Consider the following 27,877-nt stretch of genomic DNA (forward strand, 5'->3'; position numbering starts at 1 on the left):
GAAGTGAGACTCGGACGCGCTGGGTGCGTGTCGTAGTGCAACCTGGGACTGTGGAGGTCAACGGCTGATCATCGTGTGCATCGGAAGAAAGTGCGTCTCTGCAGCACGGTGTGCATGTCTTGGTGCCAACCGAGACCGCAGGAAGGAGTGTCTGGTGAACGTGCACTCTGAGTCGACGTGGAGTCCCATCAGCGTTGTGTGTGTGTGGCTTCGTGCCAGAGGAGACCCGGAGGAGCTGAGCTGCCAGGCCGAGTCGCTGAGGCCTATTGAGAAAGTTATGTACGGAAGGCCCAGTCCGCTGAAGGAGGAGAGGAGAGTGGGGTCGCACCCCCAGGTAACGTAGATCACTACCTGGGCGGGGTGCGGGCTCGGAGGGACACTCTCTCGGCCTCTCAATCCTTCTGACGACGTGAGCCTTTGCTTCGGCTCAGATTGGGGCCCCTACTGAAGAAAGGGGTGGCAGTACTGGGGCCAGAGTAAGAAGCTGTACTTTGTCATCGTTGATACGTGTGGGGGGGCAACTGTTATCGAAGAGGGTGATTGTCGTAATACCCATTGGCAATATTGCTGCTAACGACCTGCTGGACTGTCTTATGATGCCTGACATTATTTTTACATAACGAAGTACACAATTGTAGCGCTACACATTGCATTATTTCTCCATTGCAAAGTACATGATTGTAGTTACACATTGCATTAAGCCTTAATTGCAAAGTACATGATTGTAGCGGCCAGCATTGCATTATTTCCTAATTGCTAAGTACCTGATTGAGGTGTGACTTATTGCACTATTCATTATTCCTTCATTGCCCAGTACATGATTGTAGCGGTGCACATTGCATTGTTTCTCCCATGGCAAGGTACTGGAGTGTATCGTTACGCATTGTATTATTTCTCCTTTGCCTAGCACAGGATTGTATCGTTATGCCGTAAGTTATTGTTTGTCCATTGCAACGTGTGTGATTCTAGCTTTGCGACCAGCATAATATTTGTAAAGCGGTGGTTGGGATTTGAACCTACCAGCCAGCTGGAACGAATATTACGCTTTATCATATGTTTGCTTTTATATCGTGTGGTCTGATCGTATATTTTTTTGTATAAAGTTTATGCTCGTTTGTATCAAATTCGTGTGAAGTCCATTTGTGATGTCACCAGGGGGTTGCTGTGGGCGTGGTTGCACATACTGTACACTCGTGCCTTGGAGATGGGCCTGGCTTCTCATGCCAAGCTACTAAGGAGGTGAGCAGGGCTATTATCAAACGGTGTCCTTACTAGGCCTAACGTTGAGTGAGGAATCCCGCGTCTCACATTTGGTGGCAGAGGTGCGGGACAGGGACTCCGGCTTCCAACAGTAATTTTGAATTTGACCAGGTTGTTTTTAATCACATTCAAATTCTTAGTGATTTCCTCCAACTTTTTCTTATATGTGGTTATTTGTATCCCGGTCTTCTGTTCTCTAGAGTCTGGATTTCTATTGTCAAGAGATCAGCTGTTGCCTTGGCCATGTTTATTATAAGAACCAGCCAGTCTCTGGTGCAACATCAGACTATTTTAGACCCGTTAGTGGTGAATGTCTTGTTAGCCATAAAAAGTCGATGCCCATCAATGTCTTCCCAACAAAATTCACACTGATCTTTCTCTACATTTGCATGATCCAAAACATTTACAAATCTTCTGATCAAGTAGAAAGTTTGTTTCATGTGTCTGCGTACAGAATATGACATAGTTGCAAGGTCACTTAGCAGGATTGATCTCTTGAACTGAAGATCGACAGTCAGAACTCGTTTTCCACACACGCAAAAGGTATTTCTCTATATCTTTAAAGTCATGTTCTTCTTCTGTCTCAACAAATCCTTTTTGAAACTTCACAGGTTCAGCAGTAAAAGGTCCAAGCTTTGTTCCAATTTTGTTCATAGTGCCATCAGCCGTAAGAATATGTGCCTTGATAAGAACACTGGGCATCTCTGGGTCAAGTTTCTTGTACAGAATATGAAGCTGGATTAAGTGTCTTTTCTCGTCTGTTCCATAATGTAGCCATAACTCGAACAATCCTTGACTTAGAAACATTGCAACAAATCTAAGTAGCACAATTTAATCTCTGTCATTTGACAGTACTGTAACTCAATTGGAGCCATTTCGAACAGCCCACTCAAAATGTGGCACAACATGAAGGTCAGCTCTCTCCAATTTGCTGTTAAGTTCTAGAACAATATGGCCCTAACTTATATCTCAGCTGTCACCAACTCCTCATTTAGAATCATTCCACTTGCAATAATTGGAAATTCAGTGTTCACTGAAGCATCAGCAATGTTTTGGTAAGTTAACATCTCCAAATTCATCTTGTTCGATGTTGATGACCAGAATTTATCAAGTTGCACAGATATAGGTGTCAAATTTTTGATGAAGGTGAATTGTTCCACTTGTAGACATTCATCTGATTATCTTACATTCTTTGACAGATAGTTCAAGACAACTGTCAAAGACCATTTGCAGTTCTTTCAAGGTGCACACTGACTTTGATGTCTGTAAAACAGTCTTGACCATTCGCAATTGTGACATAGTCCAAAACAACTGCAAAACAACTGCAAAAACCACAGGTGATGGACAGAATGCAGAACAATGTCATACATTCACCCCAGTACAGAGATCTGGGCCTAAATCCATCGTTTTTTTGCACTCCACACCACCCCAGTTCAGACATGGCCATATGCAAATCAGTCTGACCCTGTGCCTCATGGGAACAGTCCAAAACAACAGCAGTTTTCAAATTGAAATTCTTCAGGTGATAGTTTTTTCTCCGAGCTCTTGTACAAGTGTGTGCTTCCCTGGTTTGGTTGCAGCATCTCCACCAAATAATGCCTTTGTTTGCAGATGATCATGCATGTCCTTGATAAATTCACCCCTTTCTTTTGCTGCATCCATCTCTCTATGTGCTTGCAGAAGTTGTTTTTTTGTAACCAGTTTTGTAGTGGCTGGTTGAACGAAACTCTTACTATGGTAATTAAAGCGTGAAATTTTAGCTATAGTGATTATACAAAACTGCTTTTTCTCTTTCAATACACATCTCTCCTGCTTCAGTTCTGTGTATATTTTAGATCCATGTTCCAGGACATCCAGTAGACGTGTCCCTAAATTGTTATGCACATATTGTTGGTCATAAAGTTGTGTAGTCGCGCAGGCTCGCTCATTTTAAAGGGGTTCATTGCTGCTTCATGAAATGAAAAAGGCTGTCAACATGTTTATTCAAATGTTCCCTTCTCCTTCCCACAAATACTTGGTGAGGAACACGTTCACGATAGTCCATTCATTTTGATTTTGTCATCTCTCTGAAAACATAGCAAATAGAAAGGACTTCACTGTAAACTAGCTGCCTTTGAACACCATATTCACTTTTACATATCTGACCAACAATTCCCTTGGTGCTTTTCTGTCATCTCTAAATTTGTCTGTTCCTGTTCCAGTTGCATATCTGGAGCCACAGCATTGGACCTTCCCTCTCGGTCTTTCACCACAAAATGTCTTTGGAAGAATTTTCTGTAGCGGTATGGTTTTTTTACCTCTAGCTTTATCACTCTTTCCAACTACCAGGATCCATATCTCAGGTAGTTTATGCAATCAAATTTGCAAAACACAGTAAGCATTAACTCCAGTCTTCATGTGCAGCATCCAATCACCTTCCCTATGAGCATGTGCCAAGTGTTTTACTAGACCTATTGTGTGTAAAACATTTCCCAAGTACTTGCAATGTTCTGATTCCTCTTAACATTCTTTGACAAACTCTACAAACTTGGTTTTCAAGTTTTCTGATTTTGAACTGAGTGTATTGAAAATTTCCTTGCTTTGCAGTATGTCTTTTGATTGTAGTGCACCCTGTGCTTTGTTGACTTCTAAGATAAGTGACGCAAAGACGCAAAAACTAATTTGTCATTTTGGTTCCAGAAAACATTTCAATGAAATGTTCCTATTGCCTCAGATATGATGAGCATAACTTGTAACGAACTAACCTAACGAGTTCCTCTCAATACAGAACTTCCCGTACACCACAACACAACTGGAAAACACCCATAATTGAATATAGAATGTCAGATTCGACTGGATTGCTCATAAAAGTGCCCGCTACAATACAGAAAACACCTTCATTGCAGAAAATTGGTAGGATAATTTGGTCTTCCAGCTGAGCACACACATTTTGAAATATTATTAGAGCTGTGTATACTGTTGCGTAGTTTGTGATAGGAGATGGCTTTCCTGGTAAAAACTCAAACTTCTTCAGTGGAATGGTATTCTGGATGATCAGAGCATGAATTCTAGCCCAAGGAGGAACTGGCTTTTCTTCATACTTCAGTCTTCACAGAATAAGCTATATAATAAATTCAGTTGAATCCGCTTGGAGAAGAAGATCCATGTCCTCAGCCACTTTGAAACTTTCAGGTAGACTGGAATGTGTTGGTGGCTTGTGATTTTGCACTCATTGGTAAGGCAGTTGGGTTATGTTAGCAGCTTCGTTTGTTTATGCCTACAGCTGACACATCTTGTTTTCCAGTAGCTACTTCAATGGTAAAACTTGAAAAAGTATCATGGCAGTATAATGGTTGCTGGATGTTACAGACAAAGAAGAGCTGTTTTCAAACTTACCAAGCGCAGCAATTGTAAATCTTTTCCTGGTAAAGTGACTTGGAAGTGGTATGCTGTTGAATTTGCTAGATCTTACAGCATGGGCTGCTAACCAGTTCCTGCTCCATACTATGTCATTATAACATGTTGATACACCAGTCCTGTTCTGTAAAGTGATTATCTCTTTACTTTTGCACTTGTCATAGATTGTCTGGACAGTCATCATGTGTAGTAGAGTTTTCTTTTTGCTGTGATATAATTCATAATACATAATTTGGAAAAGGCAGTACAGTTGCTCAGCATAAGTCTGTATGTTCATTAGATTGTCTTCCATTTATTTGCTTATCTTCAGTCAACATCTGTGTTGGCTTCTGTTTCGAACTCAAGAACTATAGTTTGTAACACTTTTGCTTTGATGATATTATACAATGATGTAAAAAAAATGTTAAGACCACATCAGGCATTCTTATTAACTCCCATTATTTTCGGAGCTCTGGGGCATCACCAAATTGGTCATTAAGTAAAAAGTCTAAATCTTTCAGGACGTTTCTTTAAATTGTTCCTGCTGAGTTTTATTGCATCCTGTGATCTTATTTTGGCAGCTAGAACTTCAGGAGTCAAATCTGCTGAGAACACAATAAGTGACTCATTATTTTTGTTAGACTGACAAAATCAAATTCTGTCATTGTACATTATTTGTCTCAATGTCTATGCAAACTTTATTGAGTTGATACATGTAAACGAACACAATATGTATGTCACAATTGTAATGAAATGAATGAAAACTTATATAGCGGTACTTAGCCCGGAGGCATCAATGCGCCTCTCACGAAAAACAAAATCACAAAAAAGGCAGATACCACAAACTAAAGGTAGGCTTTGGCAAAGAGCCATGTCTTCAGAGCCCTTCTAAAGGCTTGTATTGATGGCAGGGACTTAATTTCACAGGGCAGAGTTTTCCACAATTTCGGAGCAAGGCTAGAAAACGCCCTGCCTCCCCACTTAGCTCTTCGAACGCGGGGGACTGATACCAAGAACTTTTTGGAGGAACAAAGGTTTCTGGAGGGGGCATACGGAACCAGCAGGTCTCTTATTCCTCCCGTCCCATTCCTGGTCAAGGCCCCATAGATCAAGCAGAAAACCTTAAAGGAAATCCTGTCTTCGATCGGAAGCCAATGCAGGGATTTCCTAGCGGCAGTGGCTGACGAGCGCCTAGGCACATCCAGCACAAACTTAGCCGCAGCGTTCTGCACAATTTGTAGTCGCTGTAACAGGCCCTTGTTTGTTCCTGCGTATAAGGCATTACAGTAATCGAGCCGGGAAGCTATTAATGCAACCACAATTTGCTTGCGGGCTTGCAGGGACAGATAGTGTTTGATCTTCCGCAGGATCTTGATAATACCCCAACAAGTGGAGATTGTCCTATTCACTTGTTGACCCATGGCAAGGGCCGGATCAATCATAACTCCCAGGTTCCGAGCCAGGGCCGTGGGTACAGGGCAAGCTCCCAGGGATGAAGGCCACCATTCCGCGGACCAGATGTCCTCCTTCCCACCTAACACTAGGATCTCTGTCTTCTCGCCGTTCAGCCTCAATGAATTGTCAATCATCCATTGGGCAACTGCCTCCATGCAGTGTCTAAAATTGGAGGCAGAGGAGCTGACGGACTGGGCGAGAGACACCAAGATCTGAGTTTCATCAGCGTAGGAGACTACCTCCATCCCAAACGATCTAATGAGTCTGGCGAGTGGGGTCACATAGATGTTGAAGAGGGTCGGACTTAATGCCGACTCCTGTGGGACCCCACTTTGCACAAGATTGGATGGAGATAGGAACTCCCCCAACTTAACTCTCTGTTCCCTCTGGTCAAGTAAGGAGGCCAGCAAACTGAGTGCTGGCCCCTCCACCCCTATCTCCCTCAGCCGAGATATTAACACCGAGGGAGACAGGGTCTCAAAAGCATCCGTAAGATCTAACAGGATGAGGAGGGTATTCTGGCCCTTGTCAACTCTGGTGCGGATGTTATCAAGCACTATGGTAAGGGCCGACTCCGTGCTATGCCCCCTCCGAAATCCATGCTGCGAGTGGTCCAGAAGACCAGAGGTTTCCAGAAATTTTGCAAAATGCTGGTTGAGATGGGTTTCCAGCATCTTTGCAGGAGCTGGGAGCAGCGAAATGGGGCGAACGTTTTTAAGAATCTCCGGGTCTAGGGTAGGCTTTTTCAAAAGGGGCCTAACCACCGCCCTCTTCCACTGAGAGGGAAAAATGCCATCCCGCATTGCCCTGTTCATAATGTCCAGTAGTGGTGGCAGGAGAGTTTCCTTACACTGTTTAAGAAGTTTAAGTGGGCAAGGGTCAAGGGGAGACCCAGACCTGGTCTTACTCAAGAGGACATCCAGTTCCTGAAGGGAAAGAGGTGGAAAACTGGACAGACACACCAGGGAAGGAACCCCGGCAGATACTGACGGGGGGATGGATGGAGAGGGGGAGAAAGATATTGACGCCCTTTGTAACTCTAAGGCCGAATAAATTTCGACAATTTTTGAATGCAAATATTGGGCAATATCGTCACAGAGCTGCTGTGTGCTAGCGACTGAGTCCGGGGTCTGCAGGGTAGTCAGCGAGTCCGCGATCTTAAACAACTCTTTCGGCGAGGTAAGCGAGGTAGTAAGATTCGTAAAATACTCCTGCTTTGCTCTCATAACCTCAGCCTTATATCCCCTCAAAAGGGATTTGTGGATTTCCCTGTCCTGCGTAGCCCAGCGGCCCTCCAGAGTAGTTCCTGCTTCTTACAACCCTGTCTAAGTAGTCTTAATGACTCCGAAAACCAAGGTGCGGACGGCCTTTTTCTGGCAGAGTAACGTAGGGAGGCTGGGGCCAATTCATCCATAGCTACTATGATGGAACTTTCTAACTTAAGTACAGCCAAACACACATCCTCCTCCGTAGAAATAGCCATGATGGGAATCAGGGGAGCAAGTGAGTCATTAGTTATACTCTTAAGATTTGGCCTGGATTCCATTTTATTAGGGCCATTCCGCTTGCTGTTTGCAGGAGTAGCAACCAATCCCATGGGGACCGCAAAGTGGTCCGATCAGGTGAGCGGGATAGGGACATCGATAGTCAGCCGACTGTCATTCGAGAAGACCTCATCCAGCGTATGGCCCGCCTGGTGGGTAGAACCCTTGACTAGCTGCTGCAGCCCACAAGCGGATAGAGCGTCTAAGAGAGAGAGGGTTTCGCTGGCCTCTAGATTTTCTAGGTGGAAGTTCATATCTCCCAGTACCGTTAAGTGCTCGCAACCAAAATAAGGTTCTAAAATGCTGAGCATGTGCTGGCCAAAATCTGCTCTAGGCCCAGGAGGTCGATAGATAAGAATGCCCATAAATGGAGCAGCATATGCCGCATTGATAGAGAAATAGAGGGCCTGAATGGCATCATGTGGGGCTGATAATGGGGTAATACGGCAGGAGTGAGAATTCTTATAAAGGATGCCCAACCCTCCACCTATGCGTCCCACTCTATACTGCCTAACTAGCGTATAACCCTCCGGTACCGCCTCCTCCAGGTCCGGTCCCGAGGAGTCTTTAGCCCACGTTTCCGTAACGAAGACCCATTGTTCTTTATCAAAGATCTCGCATTAATAAGGAATACGTTTTCCCTCGTGCTAAGCACAGGTTTACCACTAGTGCCTGCCTTAGTGGGTCCAGATGGCGAAACAGACCCCGTGCAGCTTGTCCGAAAAAACCTGCAACAGGGGGTGTTTTGGATAGCCTCCGGGTAGTTCATATAGTGACACGGTAACCGAGATGGTTTAAGGTTGATCAGATCATGATGGGAATACCCGATACAAACGTGTCCACCCCCGGTAGGGCCAGTCGCCCACTCGTCCAGCCCGTCCTTGGCGCGGACGGGTGCAGACGGGCTGGAATCGGGGGTGCATCCGGCGTTACAGCGGCACACACGCCGCGCGCTTGCATACTGAGGTTAAATAGGGCTCTAGCCAGTCAGCCTGACTGCTAGAGCGCTGACCACAATGGCGTCCGGCCGACGTCCCCTTCAGACCCCCAAGATGGCGAGGAGATTCCCAGGGAGCGCGCTGGAGAGCCGCTGAAGCTGCGGTGTGGGGCACAATTATAGTGCAGGTATGCGGAGGGGATTAAAAGCAAGGGAAAACGGTTAAATTATTTTTAAACTAAAAATAGACAAAACGGGAAGTTTAAAAATGCAGACAGCGCACAGATGCCAACACGTGACGCGCAGTAATAGGTTGCCTTATCAAGGCTGACCCACCTTTCCCTCTGCCTTAAATATGCCTCTCAATTGCCTCTATATTTTCACAAGAACAAGGGAACCCAAAAGGTATATCATAGGGACCTTGGGCAGTATCAATTTACAAAAGACAATGGTCCCTATATGTGGACAGGATAGAAAAAAATAATAATCATACACCTAAACAGGTGTATGATTAGACAAAACAACAAAGAAATGGCCAAAAAGGCAAAGCGAAAATCTGTCTGTATACTATTGTTCAGTGCTACAGACTCAATCTCTTAAACATAACCATACCATTGCATCAAACAATATAGCATTCATCATATTGCATAATGGGTTTTTGGTCGACGACGTTTAGATGCCTTTTTAAATTATGACATCATCATCAGGACAAGAATTATCAGCATTATTGTTTTGTTCAACAATTATTAACACAGTGCCTATTATCGCATTAATGTCGGTTTACTCGCTGGATGCCTCGTTCTGGGTTACTGATGAGAAACCGCGGGGCTATTGGCATTCTTTCAAAACAATTCCGGGGCTTTCATCAGGTTTGTATGGAATCGCCAGGAGTGGAGCACGATGGTTCAATTTGTATTGGCAGGAGCACTGTGGCTAATACGGCAGTCTGATGGGAGCGAAATTTTCGCTTTGCCTTTTTGGCCATTTCTTTGTTGTTTTGTCTTAAATGTTGTGGGTCACGGCTGTGCCCACTTGTTATCTTGGTCTTAAAACTCCCTCTATGAACTTGATCATTTAAAATAAAATTCTTGTCCAGCTGGACAAAGAAACATACTACTTATTAGGTGTATGATTATTAAATCTCAATTGCCTCTAGCCAGTCAGCCTAACTGCTAGAGCGTTGACCACAATGGCGTCCGGCCGACGTCCCCTTTAGACCCCCAAGATGGCAAGGAGATTCCCAGGGAGCGCGCTGGAAAGCCGCTGAAGCCGCAGTGTGGGGCACAATTATAGTGCCGGTATGCGGAGTGGATTAAAAGCAAGGGAAAACGGTTAAATTATTTTTAAACAAAAATAGACAAAACGGGAAGTTTAAAAATGCAGACAGCGCACAGATGCCAAAACGTGACGCGCAGTAGTAGATTGCCTTATCAAGGCTGACCCACCTTTCCCTCTGCCTTAAATATGCCTCTCAATTGCCTCCAGCTAGTCAGCCTGACTGCTAGAGCACTGACCACAATGGCGTCCGGCCGACGTCCCCTTCAGACCACCAAGATGGCGAGGAGATTCCCAGGGAGCGCGATGGAGAGCCGCTGAAGCCGCGGTGTGGGGCACAATTATAGTGCAGGTATGCGGAGTGGATTAAAAGCAAGGGAAAACGGTTACATTGTTTTTAAACTAAAAATAGACAAAACCGGAAGTTTAAAAATGCAGACAGCGCACAGATGCCAAAACGTGACGTGCAGTAATAGGTTGCCTTATCAACCTAACAATTGTATAATTGTATATGTGCATGATAAAGTTTTGACTTTTGTATAATTGAGTTTGAATTTTTTTTTATAAAAGTTATTCTTTATAGATGAAAACAAAAATGAAATGAATACAAATACCTAAATGTCTGACTGACTTATATAGTGTTGGGTAGCCCTAGGAGCTAAAATTAGCCACCAGTGAAAATATATAGGTCTGGTGGGAGTACTTCTTTACATAGTTTCATTCTTTTTGTTAGACTGAAAAAACAACTTCTGTCATTGTACATTTTTACCAGAAAAACAGTATCTTCATTATTATGGATCAATACAGTTTCATTATTTCTCTGATCTCAGTGTGAACCCATAGCCAGCACCCAAGAGTGCCTTTAAAACTTAAGTTTGCGCTCTTTGAAAAAGCACATTAACTGAAGGCTGGCGAATACACTGTTGCTGGGGAGCTCACTGTAAATTCATATTTTCAAATGTATGCACACATTTAGTTCGGGTGGGCATAAAACTCCGCTGAAAATACATTCACCTTTCTGTTTAAAACAGCTCCTCAGCTGTAAACTTCGTCTTGGAAGAAACTAGCTGCAAATAAAAACATGTTTGCCCTTTGAGACTCAGAAACTCTGTGCTTTCTTCTTTCGTCAATCCATTTGGCCCTTGTTCTGGCTAAACCACATATAACACTTTTAAGATTCTCTACTTTCTGATCAGTTGTTAGACGTGGACGAGGGGTAACCATCAATCTGCTAAGTGGATGGGCATTGGGTTTGATTTAAGTCCCTTTTTCAGAAGACTCAGGTTTTTGTGATTCACTGGTTTCTGCAATTTTTTGACAAACTATTTCCAGACATTTTTCCATTGTATACGACTTGTAGCACTTATTGTTCCAATGATAAAATATTTGATCCTCTTCACCCATCAGTTTGAATCTTTTGTGCCGTATTTCTACAGCATCTCAAACTCTCTTCTGTCCAGCTGCAGATGTTAGCTTTTCTTTTGTATTAGTTTGGCATGTGACAAATTTTTCTGTGTTAGAGTCCTCAGATTTTGTAGTTAGCAACACGCTGTCAAGAGGTAAAGATCCTCTACTACTACCTGATTCACTCACGTTTACAAATTTGAATCCAAGGTAAATAAATGACTAATATGATGGCTAAAACGCATCATTATGAAAGGGTTGCTCTGAGGAGTTATTTCTGTCTCTGTAAGACTATAAGGTCTCATGGTTTATGACATATTTGCCTTCCCAAGCTAAATTACTTCTCTAATGATACAAAAACACAAATCAAAAATAAAAATTTCTGAACATCAACGTTTTTATGGAGGTACATCAAGGGACAGGACTATGTGCTAGATTGCTTTTTTTCAAGCATTGTGTGGGTTTGTGTGGCTTTTATAGACTTAGTATATTTAAATTTGTGAGGTGTATCTTTTCAGTGTGCAGTTTCTGTCATTTTCATTATACTTTGGTGTCCTTTCGATTAATGAAGGGTATGACTCATCCAAAAAGGGAAAACTTATTCCTTTCTGTATGTACAAACCTTTCCATTAAATTGTTGAAAATATGTCTGTGTTAGGTAAACTTGAAAAATGTGGGAAATGCCATTTGGATACATCGCCAGTAACATGCAGGCTAAATACCCGACTGCTTTATTTTGAATGTTTTCTGATGTAATAAGATTTATGTCTCATGAAAGAAACATTGGTGAATGATGTGTATGGCCGAGGATGTTTTACCAACTAAAACTACATACATGAAATATATATATCAAGAAGAATGTAACAACTTTGAATCTCTCCACAATGTTGTTCAGAAACGGCAACCAAGCCCATTCAAACCGTCTTCAAAATTTGTCCCGCCGACCAATATGGATATGATTGACTTGTTTCACGAAAGGGTCGTACTTGACCTGAAGAAATTGAGGGAGGACCCGTTTGAGAGTACCAGATCACAATGGAATTTGACATTTGCACAAAGAAATGCACTAAAGAACTTGCAAGCAGACAGAAATATAATAATCAAACCCTCTGACAAGGGCGGAAACGTGGTGTTGCAGACTAGAAAGAACTATTGCAATGAGGCTCTATTACAATTGAGTAATCGTGACAACTATGTTCCCATCACCACGAAGGACTACCTGGAGAATATCATACAGTATGAAACATTGACACGGAAATGGCATCAGAAAGGTATGTTGTCAATGGAGGAATTCCAATTTCTGCAGGTTCCCGAACCAAGGATATCCACCTTTTATCACCTACCTAAGGTGCATAAAGACCAGATGAAGCCCCCAGGGCATCCAATAATTTCTTCAATTGGAGGGTTACTGGAGAACATGTCCAAGTTCATAGACTTTTACTTGTTTCCATTTGTGGAGGAACTCACCAGCTACACAAGAGACACTAAAGACTTCCTTCGTTATATCGAGGGGAGTCCGTGGGACCCTGATTTCCTAATGGTGACTCTAGATATAGCCAGCCTTTACACCAACATTTCTCATGAACAAGGCTGTGACACTTTTACTCAGACTTTGCAACAAAGACCGCATGAACTCAGAGAACACAGTGAGATGCTCATTGACTTTCTCAGTTTCTGTTTGTTTAATAACATTTTTATCTTTCAGGAACAGATCTTTCGCCAGAGAGGGGGGACTGCCATGGGAGCCTGCTTCGCCCCCAGCTACGCGAACCTTTTCGTTGGCTGGTGGGAGAAGCGGGCGGCATGGTCCGGCTCCTGTGACCATTGGATTGATAAGACCTTAATTTGGAGGCGTTACATTGATGACCTCTTCCTGGTCTGGAAAGGCAATAGAGTCAGTTGAGGAATATATCAGACATCTCAACAGCAATGATTTAAATTTAAGGTTCTCTGGGGAAATCAGCGATACTGAAGTAACCTATCTTGATGTAAGAGTTTTTGTGATGACAATAAATTGCAAACATCACTCTTTAGAAAGCACACTGCGGGAAACTCAGTGCTTCATGCACGGAGTAGTCATCCCACAAGCCTCAAGAACAGCATCCCCTATGGGGAACTTTTGCGCATTAAGCGCAATAGCTCCAGACCAAGTGATTTCCATCAAGCAGGGGAAGCTAACCTTCAAAGATTCAGGCAGTGTGGCTACAGAGAGAGAGAGTCTTAAGTGAGGCATGGAAAAAGGCGCAGAGTAGAGACAGAACTGATCTAATTAAAGATACACCACAGAATAGAACTGTCTCGAATACCAATCTCAGGCTCATTACCAATTTTTCTAATGCTGCAAAGAGCTTGAAGAAAATAATCTTTTCAAATTGAAAAATTCTTAAATCCGACCCTATCATCGGCCGTGATATACCTGCACAGCCATCTGTAACCTTCCGCAAGACAAGATCACTTAAAGATCTATTGGTACAAAGCCACTTAGCACCTGTTAGCAGAGGCATTCAGGGCCTAAAGGGCTTCTATCCCTGCAACAAATTCAAGGCTTGTGCTGATAGCAAAAAAGTCACTAGCTATCAGGTACCAGGCAAAAGTGAGCCAGTAGTGATTAAAAAATTCATTAACTGTTTAACACCCTATGTTCTGTATTGTCTGAGCTGCCCATGTGGCCTCAGATACATAGGGAGCACTAAACATCAAGCTAAGATTCGTATCCTGGAACACCAAAGAGCGATACAGAACAACAACCGTAATTACCCAGTAGCACGTCATTTTCATACACACCACAATAGCAACCGCAAACTTCAGAGTTATTTCTGTCTGGACCATGTAGCTGTAGACTCCAGGGGAGGAGATCGAGAAAAACGCCTCAGGAGTTTGGAGTCTCGCTACATTATTGATTATTAATATGGGAGAGGAGTTGAATGTACACCTGTAAATACTGTATAGATTGTATATATCAATTGATATTTCTTTTTATTTGCTTCACCTTGGGAATGTAGAGCTCTGGAGATGAACTAAGAGAAGTTTTCTCTCTAATTGATACCGATCTTTGTACATATTAGCTCATATATATTTGTATATATCATCTTTTAGTCAGGGTAGGGTAGCACCAGTTAGATCACAGTGAGATTGAATTGTGTATGCTAATTTGATTTGTCCATTCGAGGGCTTCAACAGTTTTTTACCTAGCATAAGGGGATATAGCAACCACAAGCATTTGATTTATGTATTTTCACGATCAATTTTCATGCATTGTTTGGTTTCCCCTAATTTGTATAATATTTATCCATGCTATACAATTATCATTTTTTGCAAGTTTGACTATATCTGTAAATAATGTTTACCCTAACTTTGCGATGACCAAGTGCAAAGGTCGATATTTGTTTACCGTTTTGAGCCAGTGAAAGTGCCTGATGCTAACATGGCATTCTGGCGAGACCATTCCCGCGAGATCTGGTGAAGCAATGTGTTTATATTTTGCAGCGTTATGGAGGCCGCCTGTAACTGACGAAGGCGTACCGCCGAAACGAGTCTGAACCTCATTACTTGTGTGTAATAAATCCGTTCTGGATTTGACCCCCGCGAGTGCAGTTTCTTTGTTCGTGTGTAAACAAATATATATATATATTATTAAATGTTAATTGTCATTTCAGGTCCACTCTAGAGAGGTTTTAATGTGTATTATGTTTACATATCTTATTGTTATTATTTTAGTATACGGTTGATATTTTAAACATGTTTTGACTGATTAGTTTTAGATCCAGTTGAAAATATTACATAGTTTTATGGTATTTTAGCTATTTATAGTTGCAATTTTACTTATAACATGTAATGCACAATTTTTAACCTCTCCTATAGATCAGGTTGTTCAATATACAACATATGGAATTTATGACTATACAGTAGCCAATGTATTTATACGGTGATTATGAAACGTTAATTGTTTTAAACAACCTTTATAGTGCTAACCTAGACTGTACAAGCATTTATGCAGTTATATATAGGAAAAGTATTTCCTCTATGTCCATTTGCGTGTCATGCACCTTTCACTTTAAATGGGTGGCCAGCCCCCATGACTGCGTCATGTGATCAAGGCTTTGGCCGAAACGCGTTGTGGCAAACTGGTGTTTGGGTTCAAAATAAATACTTAATAACACCTAAGAAATCGGGTCTCGCATCTTCCTTTGGCTGCAAGTAGCTGAGCTTTAACAAGCTGAGGACGACACATACCGCATATATATATATATAGATATATATATATATCCATGTAGAATGTAATATATCCATGTAGAATGTAATATACTTATTACCACAGATAATTCTTGGCAGGAATCATGACTCAATGCAACTCCAAAGAGGTGAAACTTTGGGTGGTTCATGATGCCACTTCCATTCCTCAAGAATTGTAAAAAAAAAATAGCTTATTACACTGCGCAGCTGTGTTTTATTTTTTTAACAAAATGTATTTAACTAAACCCAGAATGGAAGGGGATAAATGTGTGTGGTAATGTAAAATGGCTTGTAAAGCCCTTGTAACATGCAATCTGCGAGGCACTGAAGTGTTTCTCTTCTGACATTTTCGTTGTACTGGTATAATGTGGAATTTGACCTTGGCTTTGTAGTAATGTGTGGTTGTGCATTTATTAGTACTGTTGGTAAATCTACAGTGCAACGTATTTTGTTTTGCTACATCGTGCCAAAACATTTTTATACGAGATCCTGCAAGTGTGCTTATCCTTTACCGTGGAATACGTTTTTGTTGGTATTAAGCCTTTGCATCACTACAGTAACAGTATGATTTCATAGCTGAATGACGGCTATAACGAGAGACCCTTTCTGCATGGAGTAATATTACATTTGAAGGTAAAAGTTGCTGACATATTAGGTCATTTTCCAGCAAGGTTGAGCACCAGTAGCATGTGAGCCGGGAAATTGATAGCTTATCTGTATCCTGGTATAATGGCTTGTTTGCTTCAATATCTAATATTAGAGTATAATTAAAGGTCCTATGGGAGTGCTGAAGGGCTGCTTCAGCTCTGGTGCCTCGACTCGTGTTCAGATTAGAATGGCTGCGCTGCATGCAGCTGTGTTTGTTACACCATGGCTCTTGCTCTTCTTATTGTGCTGCATTCATTATTGCAGGAGGTGCTCAAACAGCTTCAAGGAAACATTGAAGACGAGGCAGTCAGTTCTTCAGGACAGATTGATTTTCTGGAGCGTCTCAAAGGTAAGAGTGTTTTATTTGCGCTTATGCGTTTGGTGCACATACAACAGTATTTGAGATTGTTTACTATTTCTGGGAGGCTGAGCCTTACCCTGAAGAATTTGTTTTGTATCACTTATGAAGGGCATTTGAGAAAATTAGAGTTACGATTGAGGTACGAGACCATTCCTCCACCCGCCCGATCCCCTCCACCCCACCCACAGGGTGGTAAAAAATAAAAGGCTAATCACAGATTGCAAGCATGTAGGACACAGAACCCTGATGATCTCCCCTCACACAGTGATGGAGAGACTAGCAAAAGTTTTATGAGCACTTACAGATCAAAAGACCTGTGGACAAAGTGGACAGCAGGTATTGATACGGAACAAATATTGCTTGTTCTGATACAAAATCAGCCATGGCCCGCTCTCACAATGGTATGGAAGAGTCGTGATTAGGCATACATCTCTCTAGCCCAATACTGTCAGAAGAATAGCTATCACGTTTTTAACCACATGGTGTCAAGATCTTACAGTAAATTAGTGTGGGCAATGCTTACTATCGCTAAATGGTCTAAAGCAGTTTTGGTACCACAGACATAGCTCCAAGGATCAGCAGTGCACTTCTCAGAGAATATTTTAATTGTTGCAGAGGTGTGCCAAACCCACATCACTAATGTAGGCAGGGCCTGTATGACACCAGATAACCAAAATAGATATGTGTTGGAGGGTTGAAAGGAGAAAGACCAGTATGGGTGACATTAGGAATACATCATTGAGAGTTTTTAATCTACAGTTGTTAATTGCATACTTACAGTTTGAGGAACATGTTCTGAATCAGACAATTATTTTGTTAAATATCAGTGCTGGGTTTAGAACCCCTGTCTCATAATGTTCCAAGAAACAGAAAATTATCTTGTTGTCCACATTTTCTCCCAGTTGGGTAAAACAAGTGAGCAACTTTACTAAAGGGGGATTTCATCCCACAAATAATTTCTTGGCTGTAGGTTCTGTGGTGTGGCCTCCTACTCTAGCGTAACATATTGTTTTAGTTCTTACATGACATTTTTCTGGGAACCTGTGTTTTTATCCCTTGCTTTTTAGTTCAGGAAAACCTCTTTAGGATCAGGATTTCTATGACTCCCTTAATGCTGGGTCTACCTTAGGGACCCTCCTGAGATTTAGAAACTCTCCTGCGCTTGTAGCCTTTCACTCCTCTGGCTGATCGTTGAGATTATCTTTTGCTGGTGCATTGTCTGTTTACCTAATATCTACTTTTCTGTAATGCTGCTTCTCCTTATGCAGTCTTTTGGGATAGAAAAATCCCTTTCTTGGTGATGGACGTGTACCCCTTCCCTGAGTGCCCCAGCTGCATCTTAATCCCTGATGCAAATTTTTGTTGTCATGGTGTGAGCTCAGATCGTGCGTGTGCGCCATGACTTCGGTCTGTTTCACAGATGTCTGTCATGTTGGGAGGTGCGCCCAAAATGGTATCCTCACAGTGGTGAAAGGCTTCAGCCTTTGCCAGGATTTAAGTAGCAAGCATGCAGTGGTGACAGCATACTGTTTAGTGATCAGCATAAGTGAACAGCCTTTTTACCTGGGTTTGCTGGAGTAAAGCCTTCATTCTCACTCATGGAAAGTTCCGCTGCTGAGTGCTTAACTCACCCTTGACCTACATCAGGGTAGTATAAAGCATTGTTCTGTGTTTGTTATATGAATGTGCTGGGTGAAAGACTGTTTCATTTTGGGAGACTCAGAGCTGACTAGAGGAGGATGAGGAGGCAGAGGAATCCCTCTAGACAGATGAGTGTATTGCTGCATTCCTGTGAACTTGGGTGAGACACACTGGAGGAGAAAGAGCCAGACTCTTTAGTACATTTCAAAGGGACTCTTTGATTCAGGGAAAGCGTGCTGGGCCCATTTCAGGAAGAAGATGGGGCTGATGAATGAATCATAAAGAGTAGGTCTGGAACCCTGAGGTACCCTTTTGATGCACGTATCACTCTGGCTGACATCCAGGTGTGAACCTCTAGCCACTCCCATGGCCTGTGCTGTGGCAATATCAGATTTTGAGTCACTCCTGTTATGACAGGCTGCTTTCTAGAGGAAAGGCAAGGCAGAGGAGTGGGCGCTTCAAAAGGAAGCAGATCCCTAACACGTTGCAAGTGCCTGCCAGCTTACCAAGACCAATGTCCTCTCTGAGGAAGAGGAGAGCGCTGGAGGGAGCAAGGTCCATTTTGGGATCCTGGCAAGTGGACCCCTCAAGCAAAGTGTGAGAGAAGCTGCTGGACCGATCGGCTCAACCTCTCCACCCCCTACCCAGCTCCCCCCCCCCCCCCCAAACACGTACATATACCCAAGGTAGCCACCGTGAAGTAGCCGTGGTTGGCATCATTACCATGTCGACTGGGGCGTAGTCCGTATGCAAGTGTAGTCAGAAACCCTAAATCCCAGAAGTACCCTGCATGAAGATTATTGCTGTGCGTAAGATGCTCCTTCTCCTACATCCCCGCCAAGTCCTGGAATAGCCTATCCCTCTGTACTGCATCTCCTCTCACTGAATTCAGAAAGGGACTCCAGTCCTTTCTCTTCGACTGATTGCTTCAGAATCATTGCACCTGGATACACTCACGGGTGATTAGCCTCGCTCTACAAATTCCGATTGATTGAATGATAAAGGACAAGGATCATGCCTGGTTCAAGCCATCGTCGAGAGGAGAGGCCAACATGGTGATCTGTGCTAGCCCAAACCCTGCTGAGAATCTGAACCGGAGCAACCTACCCCCTACCTGTGGGAAGGATCAGAGGAACTTACTGTCTCACAGGAGCAAGTGCCATGGATGCTCAGCCACTGTCCCTGTGAAGCAGCGAGTGCCACTTACCAAAAGAAGCCACTGGTGCTCCCCACGGAGACTCCGGTTGCACAATCCTTGGTGGACCGTAGGCTTGATCGCTGGGCCAGAAGGCCCCAAAGGTACTTGTTCTGCAATATAAAACTTTGTGTGCTGGAACACTTGTGAATTTTTAAGAAAGTCACCCTGTACCCCTCGACCCTGTTACTACTGAGAGTCCAGTACTAAATGGGTACTCTGCACAGTTGCTCAGCACCCATAGTAAATCGGACCTTGGAACGTCCGGATTAAAAGGTTTCAACCCCCATGATTGGGTCCAGTAGCTCCTGCTTACCCGTGGCCCTCTGAAAGGGGTTATGACAGTCTTTTACTTATTATTTCCAGGGGACCTATCTGCCCTACTGCAACAAACTGATGTCATCCTAAATTAATTCATGCTTATTGAGCGGTTCCTCCTGTTATGAAACAATTTATCAGAGAGCAATCTGCTTTGAATGATAAAAGTTAATATCTGGTGAATAAATGCTTTGAGAGAATTAAGTAATGTTTCGTAAGATATTGGTCTAAAGCTTGCTGGACCGTCTTGTCAGAGTCCTTTTTTTTTTGGATATTGGTTTACTGAATCATCTTTTTAGTTTACTTGGAACTAGTACCACAATTTATAGGAGGACTCGGTCTGTCTTGCTGGTACAACAGCAGAAGATTCTAGGAGAATGTGTTTGAAAATGTTAGAAGGGCATGGAACTGCTGGAGAGCCTGTCATGTTGATTCCTTTGCCAAGGTCGTTCGTTCATTGTCCTGTAACACGCTTGTGGCTGGGAAGTAGTTATGATGCTATGATTATTTTTCCTTTGAGAAGGAGTAAGTTTGAAGGTTAGCTGCTTTTCCTGGGTTTACTGTATTTCGTTAAGGTGTGACTGAGTGTGTTTTACCCTTGTTGAGATGCTGGCAGGGTTATTTTGTTGCCTAGTTTGATGAGCTGTTTGGTGCATTTCTAGAATCTTCAATCCATTACCTTTAGTGGGCTCTTTTGTCCATCTGATTGGAGGTTCTACCAATTCTGTACTGCCTGTGGAGTGGTTTTTACACTTGGTGTGAGCCAACCATTTTGGGTTTCTTCCCATACTGCAATAAAACGCACATAGTGGGCTTTGGGTCAGCTTTCATGTTTTTTCTTTGGATCAGGGCCCTTCAGCTGTTGATTTAATACATTGTTAATCACATCTGGATTGGTCCACAGGAGTGGTTTAGCCCCATTATCTTTCTCTTGGCGTTTTGTGTATTCTTCCACCTCCCTTGGCATGTGTGAGGGACTATTTTTTACATCTGAAATGTATGGTCGGTCACAACACTTTTCATTTACTTAGTACTTTTTAATCTTGAATCATTTTTTCTCAGTAAGCATCAATTTTTAGGTCGCAGCCGACCAGACAGCGCACCTGTCTGGTTTGCTAAAGTCTTCTTGGAGTCATTCAGAAAGTTGACAGAGGAATTCATTCTGCCTGTTACTCACCATTGTCTTTGTGGTTGGTAACTCACATTTTCTGACTTTCTATTTGCTTGCTTTTTTGCTTTAGGCTTCCCAGCTCGAGTTCGTCCCTCCTGTTGCCCCAACCTTACTTACTGTATTTTTCCACTAACTCGCTTTCTGTAAACAGGCCTTTACATCTTGTCACATTTGTTGTGCATTCTGAGACAGAGGTCAGATGTCAGGCTGTGGTTTTTTTCTTTCTACCACTTCAAAGTGAGAGGATTTATGTGACAGTCATGCTGACTAGTGTAGTCTACTTGAGCAAGGCTCTACAGATGTTGTTTTTTAGGTCTCGTAGCGAAAACACAGCGCGTCAGCACTGTGTCTCGCTAGAGATCTTTTGTTGGCGACTATGCTTCCCAGGAGACAGTGCCGGCCGCGTGCATCGCCTTGGAGGCGATTTGAAACTGGAGCGCGCGCTGTGGCCAGGCGCGTCTCCTGGGAAGCTCAAGCACCACACACGCATGTGCATACACACACAGACACACACACAAGCGCCCATGCACGCACGCACATACATACAGAGACACCCCCCCTCACACATACACACACGCGCGCACACACACACACAAGTGCACCAAGGCCTCCCCTCCCCCGCCGTCACCGTCGCACACATACATACACACACGAGCATACACACACACACACGTGCACCAAGTTCCCCCAGCCTTTTGGAACTTACCTGGCCAATGTCGGGGACTCTACTGTCAGCACGCGGCGCCCAACCTCCTGCTAGCGCGGCCCCGGGGCTCTACACCGCTCACAGGAGCCCAGGGCCGCGAGACGCATCGACTCCGCCTGCCTCCTCTTCCGGTCTGGACGTGGCTCCGCCCCCATCACAGGCGACCGTGCCTGACTTCCGGGGCGGCCGCGGCGGGATTCCGGTGGCATAGATTGGTTTCAAACATTATTAAAACTAATGCTCTTCAAATAAACCGCACAATTAAATTGCGATGTTCAGGGTGGTTATAGTCCGCTAGATTGGACACAGTTCTGAGCTACATAAGGACAGGACGGTTATTCTTTTCTTTAGAATTTGATTCCACGATGCTTAGCCTTCCATCGACTAACACGTTCTTTCTCGTGTAGTATTTTTTCTATCCACCCTTCGGGGCTATGGTTAATTGAAGTATAGCACCGTAGTAAACTGCCAGCTGTATTGTTTAGAAGCACCCACACCTTGCGTGCCCGATTCCTGGTGCTCAGATGCTGTCATCGCCCATGGGTAACAATAGCGTACATCTGTTTGACTACACTCTTTAATTAGATGCTTAATGGTGGCTATTATGACGGGAAGAAATTTGCAATGCTGGTCTCTCGTGAGTGTTATTTATTTATTTTGACACCACTTTATTGTCTTTATTGTACACAAGAGAGTTAAATCTCCTGTTAAAGGCCTACCACGTCTTTTTGTATTACACACGTCTGACACGTGGCTCACTCAGCCTCCTGCCGTTTCTCGCCATCTGTAAGTGAGATGACCAGCTTGACACCCGTCCACAAGGTTCTGCTTTACATTTGATTTCCTTAGACTTTTGCCATCCTTTCATCTAGAATCAGATTTCCAAATAAAAGCAAGTATTGGCAAAGCCAATGGGGCTGGATATTATGCGCTAATGGGTTATATGTAAGTTGCCACCTGACCCTTTGTCTTAATTATGACTGTAAGCCAGTCGTTGATTTTGCAACAACAACAATGAGCAGGGTGAGATTTACAGTCCAATTGCTAAAATGAAACCAGCATTTGCAATGCAATAGGTCTAGCATTTGCGAGAGTTGAACGTATTGGCACTGTAAATGACAATGCCTTTTGGTCCGCTGTAAGGAAGATGCGGGATATGGGGAAACAACTGTCACCAATCAGCTGCACCATTTCAAGTCAGAACTGGGAGCAACACTTCTCCAATATATATGCTAATCCCGCTGCTCCTGTTGAAGACCAACATTTTGATAAACTGAGCCCACTTGACATAACTCTGGGGGAGGTCCTTTTGGCCATTAATCAAAGCCTGGGGAACAAGGCACCTGGGCCGGACGGCTTCCCAATTGATTTAATTAAACATAGACCAGAATTTTGGGGGCCCATTCTGGTTAATGTTTTCAACAGCGTACCGTTGGGCACCATCCCCGCTACCTGGTCTACAAGCACAATAGTGCCTATTTACAAAAAAGGTGAAAGATCGGACCCTGCAAATTATAGGCCCATCTCACTCTTAGACAACACCCTGAAAATCTTGGGCCGGGTGTTGTACAACAGAGTGAATGACTGGGCCGAAGAATCAGGGGTGCTAGACAGATGTCAGATGGGCTTTAGAAGCAGGGTCGGGACAACAGAACAATGCCTGAATCTCAATCTTATAATAGGCAAATACACCATAGCCAAGGCTTCTCCTATTTATCTAGCCTTTATGGACTTGTCGTCCGCATTCGACCTTGTGAATAGGTCGAAATTGTGGGCGACACTTCTCTCCTATGGCCTTGATGAACCCCTGGTATACTTCCTAGCTTACCTACATGCGGACACCAAAGCCCGGGTACGAATCGGAATGGAGGGCGAAACCTCGGGGGCAATTAAGGTGGAAAGAGGCGTCCGACAGGGGTGCGTTTTAGCACCCCTGTTATTCATCATCTACATAAATGGTTTGAGTGACTCCCTGAAAGAGACGATAACGGACGTCCCGAAAATCCAAGGGAATCTGCTACCCGCACTCCTCTACGCAGATGATGCGGTGATCATGGGCTTAACACCGAACGCTCTCCGTGCCCTGGTCAAGAGCTTTGCACTTTTTATGGGGAAACTGGACCTGAAGGTGAATTTGAAAAAATCATTTGTTATGACATGCGGGCCAGGGGCTAAACAACTGAACTCCATCTCAATTGGACCAGAGAAGTTATATTCCACCAAATCATTCCCATACTTAGGTATGGTCTTTGCTGCGAACGGCCTGTGGAGTGGGCATCTCGCCCACGCCACAGGCAAGTTCTCAAAGGCCATAAATTCCATCCTTGCCTTGCCACGGCCAAAAAGGTCAGAAACAACCGGGGCAATTATGAAAATCTACAAATTGCAATGTGTTCCGGTTGCAACCTATGGAGCAGAAATTTGGGGGATAGTGAGCCCATCTAGCCTGCAGACAGAAGAAAACCGGTTGTGCAGAAAAGTTTTAGGAGCTCCTATTTCCTCTTCCGGGTACATCTGCCACGCCGAGCTCAATTTGCCCTATATAACCGACTTCATTGCCACGCGACCCGCAATATTTTGGCTGTCGATTTGGTCTAATGAACGTGCTACCTTAACACAGGATATTGTGTCTGAATGCCTAAACTGTGACAAGGGTATGAGCATCCCGTGGCTCCGGGCAACAAAGGAAAGCCTAGACAGCATTGGCAAAATCCATCTTTTTAACGATCCTGCCCAGATTAAGAGCTCGGATAAGAAGGACATACAAATCGAACTTTATGCCCTCTTCAGGGAAAAGAGGTTGGAGATAGAACTACAAAAACAAACTGTTAAATCTTATGTGACTAATATAAACAATGATCTATCTCCACAACAAATACCTTTATACCTCAGACTCCCTCTGACCAACTGGGAGAGGTCGCTGTTATTTCGCCTAAGAGCTGGATCTACAAAATACTCACTTTGCTTTCCCATGGGCCACAGCACATCGAACTTTGGACACGAGCTAAGCCCCTGCCCCTGTGATGGTCATAGTAGACAAAATGAACTACATTTCTTTTTTCACTGTAAATTTTTTATGAAATATATCAAGTGGTTTTTAGCTCCATATTTTAAAAAACGAAGGCCAGTTTCCCTAATTCAATCATATCATATGCTTTTAAATTTAGACAATGACGATCTGATTTTTCGTGCAACCTCATTTCTGAAAGTTATATTCCACGCACGGAAATCTATGGAACCTCCCTGAAACGCTCAGGCACCCAAAAATGCCTCCTATGCAACAGCACTTTAGTTACCTGTAATGCACATTGGAACGCACTTTAATAATCTGATCTTGATTGTTTACAATATCATTGCTGCTTTCTTTTAACTATTTTATGGTAACTGTGTAAAACTATTTTTAAAGATGTCTTTTTATGTATATGTGACTTTCATGGATTTTTTGCAATCCGAATAAAGTTTTCTTTGAATTGAACTTTGACAATGCCTTTTATTTACGTTTTAAAAACCAACACATAAATAAAAGACATTGCCATTTACAATGTCAGTGGCTCTAACTCTAACAACTGCGAGACCTATTGCATTGCAAATGCTTGTTTTTCTTCTAGCACACAACAACATGTAAATGTCTGTAAATAAACAGTGTTGACTATCAAATTAATACATTGGGTGATGACATTTACATGCATTATCGTTTGTATACTGTATACGCTTATCAGTTAAACTGTATGCGAGTGCAAATGTAATGCTCATTATAATTGAGAATACGTTGTCTGTAATGGCAGTACGGTACCATGCACATTCCACATTACTCCACTCTACTCTGCCCCACTCCACACCACTGCACTCTACTCTACGCTACTGCACTCTACTCTGCACTAACCCATGCTACTGCACTCTACTCTGCACTAAACCACGTCAGGGTACTCTACTCTAATCCACACTACACCACTCCACACTTCGCCACTGCACTCTTATCACCACTCCACTCTACTCTATGCTAATACTCTCTCCCCCACACTACTCTACTATGAACCACAGCACTCTTCGCTGCTGCACTCTACACCACTCCGCACTACTTCACTCTATGCCACCCTACTCTGCAACACTTAAATCTATTCTACTGCACTCTACGCCAATGCACTCTACTCTGTACTACTCTACTCTGTACTACTCAGCTGTAAGCCAGTGCACTCCACGCCAATCCCCTCTACACCACTCTAATCTATTCTGTACTAATGCACTCCAGTCTATGCCACTGCACTCCCCGCCACTGCATCGCTTTATACCACTGCACTCTTTGCCAATCCACTCTACACAACTTTACTCAAGCCCAGTGCAGTCCACCAATCTACTCTGCACAACTGCACTGTACGCCACTATACTGTACACCATTGTACTCTGTCACTGCACTCTATGCCACTATATTCTACTCATTTTGCTATGCACCACACTGCGCCGCAGCACCCTGCAGCTCTACTCTGCGCCTCTCTACTCTGCGCCTCTCTACTCTGCGCCTCTCTACTCTGCGCCTCTCTACTCTGCGCCTCTCTACTCTGCGCCTCTCTACTCTGCGCCTCTCTACTCTGCGCCTCTCTACTCTGCGCCTCTCTACTCTGCGCCACCCCACTCTGCGCCACCCCACTCTGCGCCACCCCACTCTGCGCCACCCCACTCTGCGCCACCCCACTCTGCGCCACCCCACTCTGCGCCACCCCACTCTGCGCCACCCCACTCTCGCCACCCCTCTCTCGCCACCCCACTCTGCGCCACTCCACCCCACCCCACTCGGCGCCACCCCACCCCACGCCACCCCACCCTGCGCCACCCCACCCCACTCTGCGCCACCCCACTCTGCGCCACCCCACCCCACTCTTCGCCACCCCACCCCACTCTGCTATACCACTCCACTCTGCGCCACCCCACCCTGCGCCACCCCACCCTGCTATACCACTCCACTCTTCTATACAACTCCACTCTTCTATACCACTCCACTCTTCTATACCACTCCACTCTTCTTCACTCTTTATACCACTCCACTCTTCTATATCACTCCACTCTTCTCTACCACTCCACTCTTCTCTACCACTCCACTCTTCTCTACCACTCCACTATACCACTCCACTCTTCTCCACCACTCCAATCTTCTATACTACTCTACTCTTCTCCCCCACTTCAATCTTCTATACCACTCCACTCTTCTCCCCCACTCTTCTATACCACTCTACTCTTCTCCACTCTTCTATACCACTCCACTCTTCTCCACTCTTCTATACCACTCCACTCTTCTATACCACTCCACTCTTCTATACCACTCCACTCTTCTATACCACTTCACTCTTCTATACCACTCCACTCTTCTATACCACTCCACTCTTCTATACCACTCCACTCCACTCCACTCCACTATACTACTCTACTCCTCTATACCACTCTACCCTGCAGGCCTCCACTCTACCCGGCAGCACTCCACTCTACGCCACAGCACTCAACAGCACCGTAATTAACGATGTGCCATTCTACACCACTCTGCTCTGTGCCACTGCACTCCTCTCTGCACCACTATACTCTGTACTGCACTACTCCACTCTTCTTTTAACCCCTTCACTGCGGCGGCTATTCCGCCGCAGTGCTAAGGGGGCAGGGCGGCCGCGCGGCGGCCACATGCTGGTGACGGAACCGCTCCGTCACCAGCGTCGGTTGACCTGTGCTTGTGACGGAGCGATCCGTCATGGCCCGCCCCGCTCAATAGAACGTCAGCGCAGGCGCGAAATTCGCGCGGCGCAGGCGCGCCGAGCGGGCCATGACGGAACCGCTCCGTCATCAGCACAGGTCACCCGTAGCTGATGGCGGAGCGGTTCCGTCATCAGCACTCAACGGGTTAAACAATCCACTCTACGCTACTGCACTCTATGCTGCACAATTCTGTGCCTCAGCAGTCTACGGTATGCCACTGTACTCTACACCAGTGCACTCTGCTCCACTCAACACCACACCACACCACTGCAGTCTATGACACTCTACTCTGCCGCACTGCACTCTGTCAAAGAACTCTATGCCACTCTACTCTGCGCTACTTTAGTATGCCACTGCACTCTACTCTGTTACACTCTGTGCCACTTTACTGCACTCTACTCCAGTGCACTTTATGCCTCTCTACTCTGAACCCCTCTACTGTTTGCCACTCCACTCTGTGCCACTCCTCTACACCACTCCTCTACACCACTCCACTCTACTCTGCAGCACTCCACTCTACAACACCTCTAAGATAATCTACTCTATGCGACTGCGCTCTACGCCACTCTACTCGGCGCCACTCTACTCGGCGCCACTCTACTCGGCGCCACTCTACTC

The 27,877-nt window shown here is 44.3% G+C and overlaps 1 protein-coding gene across 10 annotated transcripts in view; it reads left to right on the forward strand.

The window, feature by feature from the left end:
- APC (APC regulator of Wnt signaling pathway) overlaps positions 1-27,877 on the forward strand; it is an 831,398-nt gene that overhangs the window by 492,656 nt on the left and 310,865 nt on the right. For all 10 annotated transcript variants that reach the window (XM_086961019.1, XM_086961023.1, XM_086961027.1 and 7 more), the window contains one exon: positions 16,396-16,480. In XM_086961019.1, the coding sequence (XP_086817145.1) occupies positions 16,396-16,480 (85 nt within the window). The remainder of the gene's footprint in view (positions 1-16,395; positions 16,481-27,877) is intronic.

The sequence above is a fragment of the Lissotriton vulgaris genome, chromosome 3_1 (genome assembly GCF_964263255.1).
Source record: "Lissotriton vulgaris chromosome 3_1, aLisVul1.2, whole genome shotgun sequence".
NCBI lineage: Eukaryota > Metazoa > Chordata > Amphibia > Caudata > Salamandridae > Lissotriton > Lissotriton vulgaris.